Raw genomic sequence first — 19,236 nt, 5'->3', positions numbered from 1 at the left:
GTAGCATGAAACGACTGAGAATATGTCTATTCCCCCTGAATGGGATGCCAGTCCATCGCAGCTTACTCCCCAGCTAAAGCCAGTATCCATTTATACTCCTGGGTGGAGAGAGGCAAGTGGGGGTGAAGTGGCTTGCCCAAGGACACAACATATGGCCAGCAGCTGGATTTGAACCCCCGACCCTCTGATCATGAGTCACGAACCCTAACAACTACTCCACACTCCCCGATAACAAAAGTGCCAAGTTATTTTATTGCAATGTTGGATTTTATTTGATTTGAGAATCTTTCTACGTATAAAAACAAATGTGTCCACGTACACTCTTGATATCCCGTTCCGGCACCCCTCGCAGCCTGGCGTAGAACGCCAAGTGTTCCTCCCCTGTCAAGAGCTCATTGAGAGCATCAAACTGAGGGCAGTATCCCACGCTGTGACTGATGCGCTTCATGTCTTGTAAGATGCTCAGCCCGTTGATGTACGCACAGCCGGAGGTGACCTGTGTGTCGCCGGTCAGCATGCGGAACGTGGTGGTCTTACCGGCACCGTTGACTCCCAGGAGGCCGAAACACTAAGGATTGAAACGAGAGAGTAACGGAAAGTCAGGAGCATAATCAAAGGGCTAATCAGTGCATTTTTTTTAATGCAATTCTTGAAAATGCACCTTTGTGTCCCCTTTAACATAAATTTTCGTTTTGCCATTTTCAAGGTTATTTTGTTACCTTTTTGGTTGTTATGCTAATGCAAATTTCCATATTCATGAGTAAAACTGTGATGTCATTTCAGGCAGAAACCTCAATGTTACAGCTATTTCAGCACTAAAAGTTGCCAAAATTTTGGATATTTTGCTGATGTAAATTTTTGTTCTTCTTTGGTGATTAGTTGTTGTGTCAGTACATGGCATTAAGCCAATGAGCAAATTTTTCTCACAAATATTTTCAATGAACAAACTTTTGGGTTTACACTTTGAACAGAAAACCCCTAATGTGAACAGTGTCTTCCAGATAATGACCTAACAGGAACAGTGCCCTCAGTTGTCCGGAAAAGCATGGACAATTTTAAACATACAAAGAAATAAACTTTTCAAAAATGCCAAACAGTTGAAAAGTTGCACAAAATGTGTTCTTAAGAAAAAATAATCTCATGGACTTAAGGCTTGAGGCCCCACCCCATGACACCCCCAGAAGAATAACTATCTATCTATTACAAGAATATCTAAATTTTTGATTTACTATCCCAAAACGCAGCAAAATATGACACCACACACAGCAGCAATAGTGTATGGCATATCCCATTTACACTATTTATTGAAAACATTGAAGTACGTTTACCTCTCCGCGTGGAATGCCAACACACATCCTATCCACTGCTCGACAGATGCCGCGACTCGTGTTGAAATCCTGAAAGAGACAGAGCGGTCAGATTAGTACCCAGATGAATGAAAACTGTAAAATGGAAATTAGTCAAATAAAACCGATTCAAAATTATTCAGTCAATTTTTAGTTTTTTGAATTCTTTGAAACTTAATACAAAGAATTGTTTTTGAACTAAAAAAATTTAGGAGATTGAACTTGAGTTTCTCATTTGGATTGATGCATCTCTCTAAAGATTTTGGGGCAATTCTAAAGATCATGGGTTCGAATCCAGCCAATGTGATTGCAGTACATGTGTCCTTGGGCAAGAGGCTTTATCCTAATGGCTTCTCCCCACTCAGGAGCAAATAGGTGCCTCTGAATGCAGGCATGATTATCATGTTTGAATAAGACATCTGCTCCACAATGACAGCATTAAACTCTTCATTTCCAAGAGAGCTGAGATGGTTTGAGGAATGCCTTATACGCCCGATGAACAGGGGTAATAATAATATCTAAATTGTTGTCCATACCTTGGTGAGGTTCTCCACCCTGACGACGTCGTCCGCGGCTCCTCCAGACAACACTCTGTGTCTCTCCCTCACCACGTCATCATCTTCATGAGCCAGGGGCACATGCTCCGATTTGATCAATCTGGGGAGAAAAGATGACGACAGTGAACATTTCATAATTTTAGAGTACGAGTTGTGCAGTCAAAATGGTGCCCGACCATGATTTTTGAAATATTGCTGGGTCTGGGAAAACTCCCACCAGGGTTGGTAATTATGGCATGATTTATAAAGGTCAGGACAAAATGTAAATTTTTCTAACAAATTTTGGCCAAATATAAAGTTGTCTTCCCTTCACTGATGCAATTTCATAAGCACTGCTAACTGAGTGCTGCCCGTAGTTTGCAAGAGGAAAATTCACTTTCTTACTTGGTGGGACTCAAACCCACGACCTCCTGCTTACTAGTGCAGACGTCTTACCACTCGACCACCCACCTTGCCGGGGTTGGCTGGCTGGTGCAAATCAGATTTTATTCTTACATTGAAGTTATTTTCTCCCCAATGAAAGAAATCCACCATACAAAACTTTGTGAATGTTCAACAGTACCTTGGTTTGAAGAAGAATTTGTGTTCAATGAGCAGCGTCAGGGCAAAGAAGACCACACCAGTGACTCCCAAGGCAAAGATGTTCCTGCCGACTAGGTCCCAGTCTAAGAGGTTGGGAGGAGACGAAACTATGTCCAGCAAATTCTCTGCACAGTCACAGAAAAACAAACAAAACAGGAGTAAAATAAAGGTTCACATTGACATTTGATGATAACTAGAACTGACCACAATCAATGAACACCGCCCATACATCATCCACGTATCCACTGATGGTATAGGTAATTCATGATGTTACCATTATAAAAAAATTGAACCCCCCCCCAAAAAAAACACCCCAGCTTCAGAATATCTACATACATTTTGAGGTTTGGAGCACCCATTCAGCCACGTGATGAAATAGCATGCAGTTTGATAAACGGGACCTGATCAAAACTTTCTCATTTTTGCAAATATGGCCATCATGGAACTTTACATAAAACATCTTCATTTCAATCATTCGTTGATAGTGAAAATCCAACTTTTTGATATGCACAATTTGGGGGCTTTCTTACCGTATTTACTCTCGACCTCGGCCTGCAGAGAGACGTTGGACATTTTCATCAGTCCTTCACCCAGACAAAACGGCGGGAAAATCAGAAATAGCTGCTTCAAGCTCTCGTTGGTTGCCAGCATGTTCTGTAAAAGAAATAAGAAGTTAATCACAAGTCAATCACAAGTCAATCACAAGCCAGTCACAAGTCAATCATACGTCAATCACAAGTCAATCACAAGTCAATCACAAGTCAATCACAAGCCAGTCACAAGTCAATCATACGTCAATCACAAGTCAATCACAAGTCAATTACAAGTCTGTCACAAGTCAGTCACAAGTCAGTCACAAGTCTGTCACAAGTCCATCACAATTCATTCACAAGTCAATCACAAGTCTATCGCAAGTCTATCGCAAGTCACTCACAAGTCATGTGGTATTGACATTGTGAGCAGGTTTTTAAAATATATATTTTTTCATTACTCTGTCATTTTTCACTGAGACACTTTGAGAAGGGATTATGTTCACCAAAACGCCTACTGAAGAGATTGTGTTCAAACGTAACACCCATGCAACGTCATACTGAAAAGTTAAGTAGCCTGGTAAGACACCACCAAAATAATGCGATGGCAATTAAGCAGAAAAGATTGCTTAAAAAATTCATGCGCTTAGCAAAAATCAGCCCTGTTAACCGAGAACCGGTTTAAAGGCTGTAGACATCCCTTGACTTTTTAGCCGGTAACCTGTGTTTGCTAACCAAAATTATTTTTAACGCTTAGCAGAATTTTGTGCTTAGCAGCTCTTTGAAATTCAACCCAAGGACACTGATCAATTCATTAACAAAGAGAAAACGTTGTCACGGATTATCGCAACGTACAGGATCATCCATTCCCAGGAATTCCAGGATAAATGTGGTCATGATGGTGACGATTCCAATCAGCATGTTGGAGCAGGCCATGGACAGATACGCCGTGCTGGGAGTTGAGAAAAAGAAGGACGCAGGGTAGGACATCGGTGTGATTGCCCATCTGTAAAATAAGAAAAAAAAATGATCAACAAAAATAGAAAATTTAACATTTTTGCCTCTATTAACTAATCTGCAGAACTGTTCTTATGACTATACGTAATTTTTATATCCCATGTTTTTTACTGATGAAAGGTTCTTTTATCTTCATAATTTTAACTGTTTTGAAACCATTTTATATAACTGTTTTTTTCCTTGTTCTTGTTTTTGTCCTTGTCTAGTCTTGAATGTAATGTATTGTCAGCCTTGTAATGTTCTGCTCATACAGACATTAGCCTAGGCTTGAATGTTATTTCAATCTTTGTTTTAATAAAGTTTGATTCAATATATATCATACAGCCAGCTATTATGGTCTGAAACTCACAACACAATGTGTTTATTCTGTCACGTCAAAGGGCTTTATTTCCGACTACACAGATTTGAGCTAGGAAAGAAAGGACTCAGGTTTCTGGACTCATTTAAGTGCAATGTCTTTTTCTTTTGGTTTGGGGTGGGGGAAGGGGTGGGGGCTGGCTATTCAAAGTGGACCAGGATTTCACTTGACATGCACGGTATCTCATTGGGGCCATTTAGTTATGAATATTGGGAATATTTTCACAGATTACTCAATTTGGCAGATTACTCAAACCATTTCCATCCACTTCAAATTGAAGGGGAAAAAATGAATTTTGATGAGTTTTTCAGGTGAATTCATATGACACATTAGAAATAAAAACAAAAAACAAAAACCGAACAAAACAACCACAATTCGGCTGTAATTCTTCTATACTTTTCACCAACCCATCAAGACAAAAATGATTTCAGCCCAAAAATTGTCTGGTTTCGGACTCACCCATACATCAACAGCAGAAGGACAGTGGCGGGTAACGCCTCCGTACTGACGAATGCTTTCTGATTGAAGCATTTAAACACCAACATGGTCAGGATGGCTGGGATGAGGTAGTTTATCTGTCAATGGAACGAAAGGACAGTTTTCATTAACCCCTTCCTTACCATGGGCGACTTTAGTCAATGAGGAAACCACACACAGAACACCCTCAACACAGATTTATTCACTGCTTTTCAGCAAGCTGCCATGTTGGTGTGTTTGCCGCCCATACATCAATCATATACCAGCTAAAAGTGTGTTTTAGGATTGTTCTAATGGTGTAGTTTATTCACAGTGTTACCATTACGATAATTTGAGACAATTGCTTGAGAAATATCCTTGCAAAATTTGAGGTATGGAGTGCCATTTGGTCAGGTGGTGAATGGCTTGCAGTTTATAGATAAATGGGACCAAATCAAGAAACAGGTATTTCTTAGTTTTGCACATTGTTCCTTAATTTTTTACTTCAAACAGACGTGCAACTGTGAAGTTACCCAAAACAAGAGGATATTCCAAATTTTACAAGACTTAGTACATTTTTTTTTCCAATTTTTAATGGTATAAGTGTGAGGTGAATAACGAAGAAAGCAGCTGATCCGAGAAAAACTTGCATGCCTGTTTAAATGAACGAGTAAAGTTCAAGGAACAAACATTACACACAACACTTTTGACTTGAATCACTCCCCGACTGGGAAAATATGGCTTGAAAAAAAAGTGAAACTTGTGGTAAATAAATTCATGCAAATAATTCAATAAACAATGTGGTATTTCTAATCAACTGACCAGGTCCCAGAGCAGGGTAGACACCCAGTACGTCGTGGGGCTGATGCCGCTGATGATCTGTAGATGCTTGGACTTGGACTCTCGTTCCGTAATCAGGAAGACTACGAAGCTGGCCGGGACGAAGGCGAGGGCAAACACCACGAAGATGGCTGTGCTCATGCTGATGGGCAGCTCTTTCCTGAAATGGGGGGGAAAATGACAAACGGAAAGGAATCATTGCCGTTGATCTGATTAAAATCAACTCAAATAACTTATTTCTCGAAAGCAGACATCTGAAACTCTTTGCTTTTGTATTTTGTTTCTTACTCTTTCTGATATAACACCAAGACTTTCAAAGGTGCACAGGCCTTAAAAACTTGGGCCGGTGGGGGGGGGGGGGGGGGGGGGAGGTATAGACTATGAAGAAATGAAAGAAAATTCAGAAGAAGATTACAGGGAAACTTACAGAATCAAGTAGGGAGTGAAAATCCAATCCACATGTGGATCAGGGCAGGATTCGAACCCGGGCCATAGAAGTGGAAGGCGAGGAAAGTACTGCTGCACTATACTGACTGCCCCCTCCCTTGTTTGAGAGGGGGATGGGGTGGGTGACAAGGGTGTATTCTGAAAAATTAACTCACATGATCATATCTTGCAGTTCGTCAGTGGTCAGATTGATAGGGTAGTTGTAGGTTGAGATGCCGTACTGATCTCGTTTGGACTCCTCAACGTTGCCACGGAACAGCATGTTGTTGGCGACGTTGATGAAGGCCGGTAGGGCGTGGTAGCCGTTGTTATCCCACCAAACCTGAGAAGAACAAAAGAAAATGACAAATCAGTGTTCCCTGTGAAAACAAGATCAGAAGATTGCTCGGGTGGGACTCGAACCCGCGACCTCCTGCTTACTAGTGCAGACATCTCACCACTCGACCACCGAGCTTGCCGGGGTCGGCTGCTTAGATTAAAGGTCGTAATTCTTTGCACGTGGTATAAATTTTATGGCTTCTGACTAACTCTCCAAAAATGACAACACACTGACAAATTCGAAAAGCTTTTAGTACAAGAGTTGGAACAACAGCTTAGCATTCTGTAGGCAGCAGATTTAAATCCCACTAAAAGCAAATTAAAGTGTTTGTAAACTGTATAAAAATAATTATAAAAACTTATAAAGCGCTGGTATCTAGATACACCTATTCACTACGCTGGGGTCTGCGATAACTTATGAAGAGGTAAGTTTTGAGACAAGTTTTGAAAGAGACAGCGTCAGGTCGTGATCTCATGGCTATTGGCAGACGGTTCCATAGGCGAGGGGCTGCGACAGAAGAAAAACTTCTGTGTCCAGAAGTCTTTAACTGGGAAGATGGAGCCACAAGCAAGTGTGCATCACTAGACATGCTGGAGCGTAGTTGGTGATGAGTTGTTGCGTGTAATGGGGCGCTGTTCCGTTGATAGACTGGTAGGTGATGTGGAGGAGTTTGAATATGTGACCGGCTCCACAAAAAAGGGTATTATGTCGCAAAAAAAATTGAGTTATATACATGGTTGGAAAGCCCACAATGTAAGCTTTCATTTGGTATATAATAGAGCTCCATGGCCCCTCCCGTTCTAGAGATATCATGTATTTGCATATTAATTACTTCCTTGGAGTTCAAATTACACAACTGAAAAAACAGGCTTTGAAATAGCTGGCTTTGTTGTAGAACAACAGAACGATGCACACAAAATGGTTGTTTTTTTCCACTTTGTTCATCAAAATCAACGTTTCTGTGAATGAAACCTGAAACTGTAGGTATTAAAGATGACATTCATGACAAAAAAATGAAGATCACATTTTGACAAAATGTTCACCCTCTCAGTGTTGAACGGGTCATTACACAATGATGCACAGCGCGACTTAATACCCTTTTTGTGGAGCCGGTCACATATTATGCGTTGCTCAATATGTACGTTGAGGAAAACATTGGAAACGGTTCACACTTACCTTCATGTTTTTAAAGCGAGCTAGCGATAGCATCACCGAGTAGATGTCATCCATGGTGATATCTGTAGGTAACAGGTCCTGTTGAAAAGAAAATATGGATTGAAATCGTTTCACTTGAACTTTTGTATTATAGGCTTGGTTGCCATTACAGAAACTGTTTTAGTTCAGATCGTTCATTTCAAAAAGACTTTTTGAGTTCCAAGCAACTTGTTTCAGACTGCTTTTGGACACTTGGGTTGATCTGTCACAAATGGAAGAGTTTTAGAAAAGGGATAGTAAGTCCGAATTTCAGCCCAGGAAATTAATCCTTGTTTAAATAAGAGCATTTTGAAGTTAGTACACAAGAACAAAGAAATGTCTCCACAAGGATACAAATTTCAGTATGTATGCGTGTGCGTGTGTGACGCAGCCACTTATCAGCCTCGTGTCAATTGTCCACTGACTTAATTCCTTCGACTATAGAAAACTCCCAAAATGAATACGAGTTCACCAAACTCACGTCAACTGGGCCGGGGAGGTTGACATCGGAAGGGACTTTAGTGCTATCCCAGTCTGCAAGTAACTCCGAGCTGATGTTGGGTGTAAGTGGAGCCAAGTCGTCCGTGTCTAGGAAACTCACTCCTCCAAACCTGATGGACAGCAAAAAAATTGATTGATGGACAAATTGTCCATTATAGAAATGAACAAGTATTTGATTTTAGGAATGGACAAATTATAGCATTTTGGGAAAGTATACAATGTAAGAATCATTGATTTCATTTTTACTGAAAAGAAAACAACAGTGGGATAGTACAATTTTACATTTTTTTAAAAAGCCAATTAATTTCAACTGAAAGAATTCAACATATCTGCCAAAAAACCAAAAGATGTCCAGCTTAATGAGACAACCATATGCAGAACTTTGAATTAGTTAACATTTGAAATCTCTCAAAATTAGTCAGAAATGTAAGTAATTCATTTTTTCTCCAATAACAATCAGAAATTCTTTTCCCTAAATTTTTAACATACTTTTGAAAACACAAGGTGAAAGAAACGGACAAAAGACGGACCACCACAATTAGCCATTGCTAGAACACATAGGCCATAAGCTGCAAAATAGTCTGGTGCCGTTTCATGAAAATCACATCAATGAGTCACGCAGGCTTTGAATGATTCCTACCTCTGCCAGATGAAGTCTAGGGTGGTGGTCTTGATGTACCAACTGATGTTCATGCCCGTGTAGTTCTGGAGGACATCGGTGGTGGGTACCGACCGTTCAGGAGGGGGTGGGCCTTCAGCCCCCTCGTCGCAAGTCTCAAAGGCCTTACCACTGCACTCGCACGTCAGTTCCCCGTCCAGGTATTTCTCATAGAGGTCTGGGTCCATGGTTTCGGTCGACCAGTCACCGGTCAATTTGGGTTCGCAGGGGAAACCGCTGAAAAAAAGAAAAGAGAAAACCTCAACATAGTTATGAAAAGCATTAGCATTCACCTTTAAAACAAAAACACATAATTTTCTATTGTCAAGATTTGTAATTAATTGATAATACAATGTTTACTTAAAAAACAGGAATACCTTGGAATTCTAAGAACTAGATTGTCTAAATTCCTTTTCAAATGGGCTTAGGTCTTTGGGGTGGATTGAGATAAATTCAAAATCATTTCACATTTTTTTCAACAAATAACCGAACATTTGAGTTATTAATGGTGTCTCAACTGCTAGAATATCAATATAAAAAATCATAAATCACAAATACATGTTTCAGTGCAAGTTTTGATGAGGTTCCATGTTTAAGTTGAATAATTTTGATGAGGATAGCAATTTTTATGGGAATGTACAAAAATGTGAGGCGCTCTGGCAAAATGAGAAAAAACTTGGCAGGCATCGAAACTGTTTGGTGCATTTCAATCGGACCTTTCGTTGACAGGTTATGGCTGTTTAAGTTTGCACTTATCAACAGCTCAAGAAAGTAAAATACTGAGAAAAAAAAAGACCATTAAAGTTACAGGTTTTGTATTTGTGGAAATGAAAGATGGCAAATGTTTTTCCTAAAAAAAAACACTTTAATTCCACAATTGTTGTACTATTCCTGTAACATATGTGCAGTAGACATATCAAAGATTACAAATATCAATCATTTTGAAAAAAAAAGATCAGTTTTTTGCATTCTTCTCCACTACAGCCTATGCCCAGTTCTGTCTCATTTTGGCACAACGCCTCACAAATGTGCTCGAGTGTGACTTTTCAATGGAAATAAAAACTTCTATCCAACTCACTCTTTTGCAAATGGGTTGTCAGCCATACATCTGGTCCCGATCCCTGGGTCATCCTGAGCAATGCTAGCCTCCATTGCAGCGGACAGCTCATCCCCCATCATGTCGTTGCTGTAGAAGACGTAGTTTGGGGTACCGGTCAGCCAGGGCACCATTGGGAGTTTCTTTGTGTCCGTCTGTGGCGGCATGATGACCGTGAAGAGCATGGCGACGCAGACGAAGACAACTGGCAAAATCACCTGGAAATGAGGTTCAAATCAGGAATAAATAATTTGTCATCTCACAGCTACGGGCTCGGTGCTCCAACAAAAGAGGGCGCACTTTTACCACTTCTGAGGGCCAATTGGACGGGACACCGCATGTGTGCACTGTAATTGACGCGTGATTTTTTTTATCCTGAATGTGCACAAAGCCAAGGCACAGCGTCTTCGCGCGTGAGCGTCAGGCGTTGTCGGCGCGCCAATACGTTCGAATACGTTCAAATTTAACTTGCGATGGTCGCACAAACTAATCCCCGACCCCAATAACTTTGGATCATTTGAAATACGCAGTGGATGGATCGGGAACCATTCTAGGTCTTCCCAAACTCTCCTTTTCTGGCCGTTGATGGGGTACTTGTGCACGGAGCCCATAAGAACCAACTGAAGCTTTGGATGAAAGGTGCTTATTTTCAAATCAAGAAGCAATAAGAAACAAAAGTAAAGTTGAAATGTCTCGGAAACTGCAGGCCAACGAATTTCTGTTCACGTATGAGTCACGCGATTGTGCCATGTAAAGTCTGGAAGTAGTAGTGTTCAGAGTAAAAATCTAAACTGGAGTTTGCCAAATCAGAAGCTTGAAATCTCCTTGATAGAAGTCCGAGACAAAGGCAGTTTTTGGAGAAGCCCCTTCTTGGGATGAAGAGGATGAGGTAATGTTTTTGCGGGACTGACCTGTGCAAAGAAGCCTTTCTTGCTGCGTCGGAAGTGATGGAATCGTTTGACCATGAGAGCATAGAACTGTCTTCGTATCAGGTTGATTCCTTGCACCTCACTGCCTGACAAGTCAGCGGCTCGGCTGCTGGAGCTCTCGGCATCCGGCATCCGAACACTGGACATGGTGACTGTCGATAAAACAAACCAAGATACTGAGATGTTAAATCATATATCATAAAGAAAGATAAATCAAACTTTTTATAGTTTTTGGTTTCATGACTTCATGACTGTTTTGCCTTACGGAAAGCTTGGAGTTAAATTTGTTTTGGGTCTTGTGGCTGAAATGACCACAAAAATCATAAATTTGTGTTCAGTAATGGACATTTCTATATATTTTTTTTTTTTTGGAAAGCCATTTCATCAAAATACAATATTTGAACACCAACCAAAAAAGGAGGATTTTCTGGGGGTTCAGTATATTTTCCAGGGAATGCCTGTCTTGGTTTCTTCCAAACTTCCAGAGTAAAGAGTTTTTGGTAAACCTTCTTTCTGTAATTTTCTTTCAACTTCAAAGCCTTAATCATTTTTTTGTTTGATAAATCCTTTGTTTCACATTTACAATCAAAAAGACTTCAACAAGTAATAACAAAATGCATGCACCCTCTGTTACTGAATGAAATCTGTGTTATTTGAATGAGATGTAACAAAATTTGAAGTTGCCATCACCGTTTCTAGAACATTAAAACAAATATATCTTCCAATGGGTAACATGCACATGATGAATCATAAAATAAAACTACTACAAATTATCTAGCTATCTAGCAATTTTTCTTACAGGCAACCAGAGCTGTACACCCAACAAAAGTATGATTTGTAAAACTAGCAGGAAATGACAAACAAATGCAGAAAGAATTTTGAGCCGAACTTTATTCATGCAGTTTGCATATCTTTATGGGATATGCACAATTACATCACCAGCATTTCAACCAATAGCTACACGTTTGAGTCAAGAACTTTATGATATTGTTATACACATTCCTCCCATTTTACTTAATCCTTGTTTTAACAGGACATCCCAGGTAAATTCAAGCGGGGGCCGCATTATCCAATAGCCTCAGTAGACACTAGGGCCTACGAAAAATTTGAGGGCCTACAAAATACCAGTGTGCCATAAAACACACACACCCACGCAGACATACATGTAAGAAAAGTTTCAGCATCTCTCTCTCTCTGACTTTTCCATTTTGGGAAAGCTTCAAATTAGCTAGTACCAGTACATAGCCGACCGCATTGTAATAACTGGTAGCGAACCCAATACATGTATTAAATGCATTGTACCTTTATCAGTTTGGCCTGGCTTGCTTAGTACGGCTTAGCATATAGCTTAGCATCAATATGAACTGCGAGGCTCCAGCGCTCATACAAGAGCTGTGAAGTTGGTGCCGGTGCCTAGGGCGAGGTAGGGCCTACGGGACATTTACAAAATGTAGTCCGGCCCTGACATTACAGTTTCACATGTGTACTTGAAGTACATGTGGAGCCAACTTTCAATGCAGCTTGATCAATCTGTGAGGATGGCACCATCAGGTATGTTGATACCGCAACCCTTTTAAGGTTCATGCAAACTCAATGCTGATTTGACATTCCCATTCTGACTTCATGCAAATCATATCACAGTCATCATACATGACTTCTTTACCCCCTTTACTGAACTAAGTTTTCATTCCAACACCTGTGCTAAAATAGGTGACCACATTCTGAAGGAAAAAGAAACAGATGACAGAAAATAATTAAACTTTGAAAGGGCAGGACTGTCACATTTGATTTGTAACAAACAAGTTTCCTTTTTTATAAATGGAGGCAGTGCTGTAGTAAGTACAAAATAAAGAGTTATAGTATGAGTACCACAACCATTGACCCTACGGTCATGAAGGCCATCAATAAGTGAGTAACAAGCAGCGCAGTTTGGGTGCTTCAGTAACTAAAGGGTTAAAAAACTGTTTTTATCATACAATTTTGGGTAGTAAAGTAAAAAAAAAAGTAAAGTCTGTCCCGAGCCAATGTGGCGCTCATCAGGCCGGCGTTTATCTCCGGTTTCAGTAGCATGAAACGACTGAGAATATTTCTACTCCCCCTGGATGGGATGCTAGTCCATCGCAGGTTACTCCCCAGCTAATGCCGGTACCCATTTATACTCCTGGGTGGAGAGGGGCAAGTGGGGGTGAAGTGCCTTGCCCAAGGACACAATATATGACCAGCGGCTGGATTCGAAACCCCGGACCCTCTGATCATGAGTCACAAACCCTAACCACTAGGCCACACACTCCCACACAATGTTGGGTAGTGGGGCTAGTTAAATTCAAGTGCAGGTGATTTGCGAGTGCAGAAAATTACATGATGGCTCTTGAACTTGAAAAATTCCATCTTACGAATAATTTGGCTGTAAATTTTAGCTGAGCCCTTTAAAGAATTACATTCATGCCAGTGTTCAGAAACAATTTTTGAGCCCTGAATGGCCAATTTTGTTGTTATTTTTGCCCATTAAAGCGATAGAAAGGTTTTACAGACAGGGGCAAATTACGAACAATAGAGAATATTTTAGCACCAGGTCAAGCATGCACTGGGAAACATTTGCAAGAAAATTGTGTTATCTCAACATCTTAATCAAAATTGGACGATCCTGCCCCCTTTTGGAAAATGTAAAGGTACAAACGTTGGTGTACATGATAACAAATGACTATTTGTTGCTTTAAGGAAAAACGATGGAAAGATTAAAAAACAAAGACAACAAAAATTGATCAGAGTATTTTTGATGATGGACAAAGATTTGACTTGGGAAAATGGGTCGAATGCTCTATCATGGTTTGAACAGGTTCTACATGTATTTCATCTCCTTTTCATTCAAAAATGTGAGTTTCCAATTCCATTTTCAAATTTCAGTTTTGAATTTGAATTTTAAATTTCAGTTTCAAATTTCAGTTTTAAAGTTGAATTTAGAATTTCGATTTCAAAATTCAATTTCATCTCTCAATTTCAACTCGCAATTTCAAGCGTCAATTTCAAATTTCAGTTTTCAATTTCAAATTTCAAATTCCAATTACGAAAGCAAATTTTCCAATTACGAAAGCAAAATTTTCATTTCATATTTCAGTTTCAATTTCAAATTTCAAATTACAATTACAAAAGCAAATTTTCCTCCCTAAATCACCCAACTAGCTGAAACGATCCACTTAATCAAAACACTGGGTAAGAACATTTGACACATTTTCACACATTTTTGTCACAAGGCGAGTCAAGGCAAGGATCCAAGAACATGCAGGACCTGGAAATAAAATAAAGTTAGCAGACAAAGAGAGAAGAGTTGGGGCAAAGATGACGAGGGATCAATACCTTCAGTAGGCACTGCATGGAATGTCGGATGAAATAATGACTGCACACGTGTATACAATGAGGATGATCCCATAACACTGTCGTCTGAAAGGTAAGGCAATGGTTATCATGAACAAACTACAAAATTTAAAAAAAAGCTGTGTACTTAAACATGTTAAAGGGAAGATACAACATTTGCAAACATCAAAAACCGAAATTATCGAATTATCACGAATTATCCCTTACTGGATTGAAAGGGAATGACAGTCTTAAGCATCCTGTAAAATTGTGTGTCCTAATGTGCTGACATTTTCAAGAAAATTTGGATTTTGCCAACGTTGGTCGGCGGACCAGCGTTGGAGAAACCTGGCTTTATTCAAGAAACGCTCCTAACATAATTTTCATGACAGTTGTTCCACGTTTTCTTTGCAATTGATTACACACCTGTGCAGGGGTACTGATTCTCTGACCTTACAAATCCCCAAAGTCTATAAATTTCTCTGTTTCATCTTAAAGCTACATGTATAGTCCATCATTTGCAGCCATCCGAAAAGTAACTGGCGTAATTATTGTTGAAAAACAAACCTGGTTGAAAGATAGTAAGGGAACTAAACTCCCTGTGAAATTATTCTTTCTGGGAAGCTGTCATTTTGAAGTAATCAACGAAAGAAGGCATTTCCAACGGTGATTCTTAAGAAGCACCGTAGGAAAATTTAAATTAGTAGTTCGTTTTGTTATTCAGCGCAGCACGCGCAAGCATTGGAACGACGCACACGCGCGCGCGGTTGTTATAATTCGTCGGATCAGTGCGCGATGCCGCGTATAACTGCAATTCAAAACAATTCAAAACATGATTCAGTAACTTTTGATTTGAAACTGAGATCTAAGAATGTTGTTTTTCTCGGAATGTACAGCTGAAGCTGAGCTGAAACTTCATCAGGTTAGTCGCTCAGTATCCTTCATCAGATTTTGAACTCTCTTGTTGCTTCAAACGAACAAAATGCACAAATTACAAATGATGGACTGTAGCTTTAAGTGGGGTCAGGGAACCAGACTACAAGAACATGATTGGTTGTCTTTTTTTTTCCAGCAGCTACAAGCCCAAAACGTGAAACAAGTCAGTTTAACTATATTTGCTATAACATACGAATCCTCTAAATGCATTTATTTCTGAAAATTGCAGCAAAAGCAAATGTTGTACATTCCCTTTAACTTTATATTTTCATATCTTGTTCGGAAAAAGAGAGTTGAAATTGTTGACCAAATTATGATCGTATGGGAAATTAGAACCTCCAGCCCTAGGTACAGTAACAATGGCCGGGCACTTCAAAAAAAATCAAGCAAATCTTGGTGTTTGATTCTGGTGAATGAGGGTCACAGTTGATGATTGGCCCAAGAGGAAACAGTTTCAACTTTGAGTTCATGTTAAAGTTTTTGAAGTTCTTGTTGCAGCAAAAGACCTGCATTGAGCCAGAATATGCACCATGTCAGAGTGAAAAACTATTGAAATTGTAGCATGAAACCCATGTTCAAGCAATTTTTAGGTTTAAATTTTTCCCTTTCATCCTGATGACACCATATTCATATTTTTTTGTTGTTTACACACTCTGAACCCCAATATGGAATAAAAATAAAAACTGAATTTATGTCTAGTCCAGCTACCATGGAGCTAATACATGTAATACAGAAAATGAAAATGACAAAAGACGGAAAATGCAGAAATATAAAAACTTCTTCTAACAATTAAAAAATGAATTGAACAGAACTGCAGATGGCAACTATAAAACAAGGGTGATATTCAGTGACATCATTGCGACTATTCTAGAAGCCAGAAAATACACGCAAAAAAATCACGCAGAAAGACAGTTGCACAAACTGACAAACCATGAGTTTATGAGCGAGACTCACCGTTGGTCTGTTGGTTCAGCACGGCTTCCCGACTCGCCTGACGCAGGAGACGTTGGCTCATCTGTCGGCTCAGCTGCCGTTTGACCCTCGCATGGATGGGCTGACGGCCTGGCTGCTGGCCTGGGTTCTGACCAGGGTTCTGTTCAGGGTTCTGTTCAGGGTTCTGACCAGCCTCCTGGCTCCCCTGGTTGTCTGTTTCGGCGAAGGCACTCTCGGTTCCATCGATGTTGTCAGCGTTCAGGTTGACGCTGTGCATGCTGTGGGTGTCTTCCTCCAGTTCTTGGTGCACGATGTCCAGTTCTGTTAAGGTAGAACAGAAACAATGCGATAAAAACATACAACGGCTAGACTGAGCACAAAATATACATATCAGTTTGCCAGAGGCCAGTACAGGGGAACGCTGCTATAACGAACATCGCGGGATCCACAGATATTGTTCGTAATAGCGATCGTTCGGTATAGCGATTTTAAGCTGCTGGTGCTCCGGTACTCACTTTCCAATAAATAGCGCCCTTCATTACTTCACCCTGCACGCCCTGGTAGTTACTGAAAGACGACTTTGAACACGTGCCGACTACTGAATTATGTAATTACACAGTTTTTGAGCTTACTACCTACAGCAATGGGCGGCTTTCCCCTTCTATTCCTTGGGGAAATAATAGCCACTGGTCGCTCTTCTGTTGACATTTTTCAACAACAATTTTCGGTACGCTTTGTGCAAAAAAATCGGGAGTCAAGGACGATGTTGGGTATAGCCGAATGATCGTATAGCGGTGTTCGGTATAGCAACATTCCACTGTATTTTATTTAAAGCACTTGATCTTCATAATATCCACAAAAGTTTTGAGAATCACAAGCACTCCTCGAAAGTCATCCAGTCTCAAGTCAGGTCACAAGCTATTCAAATGAAATGTGACAAAAGCATTCCTTTGTCAAAGTTGATCCTCTGTTTACTTTTGACCAACTTGTGATGGACTTGTGACAGAGTCAACTGCAGCACTGGGGAATAAAACAATCAGACGCGACAAAAGCAAGACATAGACCCACCGTCCTCATCAATCAATGCCACACCGTCCGTCGATTGAGCCCGATTCCGTCGCTCACGGATGCTGTTGCTCCTGGCCGGGAGCTGGTAGCTCCTCCTTCTCAGGCTACCACGCCCCATGAACGGGCGCGGCAGGAGACCATCGTCCGATGACTGCAGGGTCTCGCCCTCGTTGAAGACGCCGGAGTCGTCAGTGACCGACAGGAAAACCTTCGAGACAGGGGCAAGAGAACGTAGTCATTTTTTTCCTCAAAGTGAATTTTTTCCTCTAAGTATGCGATGTTTATGTTTATGTTTGGTTAACCCTTTCATGCCCACATTGTTTATTCACTTGACTCTCCCCAGGACCAAATTGTTTGCTCTGTCGTGCGGAAATCACTAGAGCGTGAAAAAAATTACCACGAGTCGAAAACTCACTTTTTTCAACCCAGATTTTCACTGCGAAGGAGTGATTAAAATCATAGGTGTTGTGAGAAAAGTTTGTTCCTTGAACGTTACTCATTTATGTGATGTAAAAACAAAGTCCATGTCTGCAAATATAAGAAAGTTAAGCCTTTTTGTTCATCTGGTCCCAATTATCAAACTGCAAGCCATTTCACCACATGACCAAATGGCACTCCATACCTCAAATTGTGCGTGGATACTTATGAAGCTCTTTTCTCATTTTTTTGTAATGGTATCACTACGAATAAACTACACCATTAGAACGATCCGAAAACACTCTTTCAGCTGGTATAAAGTTGATGTATGGGCGGCCAAACATATCAACATGCCGCTTTTCTGAAAAGTAGTGAATATATCTGTGTTGAGGGTGTTCTGTGTGTGGTTTCCTGGTCGACTAAAGTCGCCCATGGGAATCAGCAGGGGGGTACTTCTTGTCGACAAAAGTCGCCATGGTAAGGAAAGGGTTAAACAGGCATGCAGCTGGGAAGTCACAAAAAAAGAGGAAATTCAAATCTTTCCAAGACTTTGTACAGTGTTTTTCTATTTTCAATGGCACACATGGGAAGTAAAAAAAGAGGAAATCAGCTGATCCGAAGAAAAGTTGCATGCCTGGTTAAAAGGGCAAAACCAAATAACTGAATGGAATACCCACCTCTTCCAAGGAGGTATCGGAGATGCCGAAGTCACAGATGTACAGACGCTCCTTGTACATTTCTAGTTCTTGGAACAGTGACTCCAGGGCGCTACCGTGGATGGCCCCAGAGGGCAGGATGTAGGACAGTTCCTTGCCGAGGTTCTCACAGAGCGTGGCGCCGGGGACGTAGCTCTGAATGAAGCTGGTTAAGACCGACTCCTGACATGAACCACAGTCTGAGAAGCAAAAAATGCAAAAAAACCCTCATCAAAACACGACAGGATATATTTTTCATCAAATTAGGTTTTGCCCTTCACCGACGTATAAACACTGTATACTCAGTGTGTTACCTCCCGAGTGAAAGTTGGGAAAAATCACTCGGGTGGGACTCGAACCCACGACCTCCTGCTTTCTAGTGCAGACGTCTTACCACTGGACCACCGAGCTAACGGGATCGGTTGGCTGGTTCGAATCTGATGTACATAGCAGCGGGTACCGCATTAACTATTCATAAGATGGAATTTTGCGTCGGGGTGAGGTGAAGGGCAAAACCTAATTTGATTTACATCACCCCGACGCAAAATTCCATCTTATGAATAAATATTTTTCAATAAATATTAGGTTCAATGATGTAATACTGTATGGCTTTGGAAGCAATCTCTTGGTATGTCCCACTTGTATCAACTTTGCTCAACCTTGCAATTATTGAAACAAAATTTGCTCGAATTATTTTTATTCCTGTTTTAAAACAACCAGATGTATTTAAAATAGTTCCGTTACTTTTATTTACCTGGTATATCCACAGGTGGCTTGTCCTTCTTGTGCCTCAAATCGTCGTCATCAGGCTCAAGAGCAACTTTCATCTGTAAATAAGAAATTAACAAATTGAGTTTCTTTTAACACTACAGGGTGAGTCAAAAAAATACGAAACCCAAATGGTAGCACCAATATTTTTATAAATGAAGTTCTGCATGCAGCACTATATAAATCTAGGATATGAAAGTGTTCATTCAAGACAATTCTCATAGGGATGTGTGTGAAT

General features: G+C 40.4%; 1 protein-coding gene across 2 annotated transcripts in view; it reads right to left on the bottom strand.

Annotated features, from left to right (window-relative positions):
- LOC119738840 (phospholipid-transporting ATPase ABCA1-like) overlaps nucleotides 1-19,236 on the bottom strand; it is a 60,211-nt gene that overhangs the window by 8,562 nt on the left and 32,413 nt on the right. The window contains exons 27-45 of one of the 2 annotated variants that reach the window (XM_038213809.1): nucleotides 18,985-19,057; nucleotides 18,213-18,430; nucleotides 17,119-17,326; nucleotides 16,072-16,371; nucleotides 14,185-14,268; nucleotides 10,813-10,982; nucleotides 9,884-10,119; nucleotides 8,788-9,042; nucleotides 8,128-8,257; nucleotides 7,629-7,706; nucleotides 6,289-6,455; nucleotides 5,669-5,846; nucleotides 4,850-4,965; nucleotides 3,871-4,021; nucleotides 3,016-3,139; nucleotides 2,466-2,610; nucleotides 1,883-2,003; nucleotides 1,329-1,397; nucleotides 320-568 (exon numbers count right to left, since the gene is read on the bottom strand). In XM_038213809.1, coding sequence (XP_038069737.1) covers nucleotides 320-568; nucleotides 1,329-1,397; nucleotides 1,883-2,003; nucleotides 2,466-2,610; nucleotides 3,016-3,139; nucleotides 3,871-4,021; nucleotides 4,850-4,965; nucleotides 5,669-5,846; nucleotides 6,289-6,455; nucleotides 7,629-7,706; nucleotides 8,128-8,257; nucleotides 8,788-9,042; nucleotides 9,884-10,119; nucleotides 10,813-10,982; nucleotides 14,185-14,268; nucleotides 16,072-16,371; nucleotides 17,119-17,326; nucleotides 18,213-18,430; nucleotides 18,985-19,057 — 3,072 coding nt within the window. The remainder of the gene's footprint in view (nucleotides 1-319; nucleotides 569-1,328; nucleotides 1,398-1,882; nucleotides 2,004-2,465; nucleotides 2,611-3,015; nucleotides 3,140-3,870; nucleotides 4,022-4,849; nucleotides 4,966-5,668; nucleotides 5,847-6,288; nucleotides 6,456-7,628; nucleotides 7,707-8,127; nucleotides 8,258-8,787; nucleotides 9,043-9,883; nucleotides 10,120-10,812; nucleotides 10,983-14,184; nucleotides 14,269-16,071; nucleotides 16,372-17,118; nucleotides 17,327-18,212; nucleotides 18,431-18,984; nucleotides 19,058-19,236) is intronic. The other variant, XM_038213810.1, reaches the window with a different exon arrangement.

This window comes from Patiria miniata, unplaced genomic scaffold (genome assembly GCF_015706575.1).
Source record: "Patiria miniata isolate m_02_andy unplaced genomic scaffold, ASM1570657v1 HiC_scaffold_3, whole genome shotgun sequence".
Taxonomy (NCBI): Eukaryota; Metazoa; Echinodermata; class Asteroidea; order Valvatida; family Asterinidae; genus Patiria; species Patiria miniata.
Note: the sequence above shows the minus strand (reverse complement) of the source record. Positions and strands in the feature narration are given on the sequence as shown.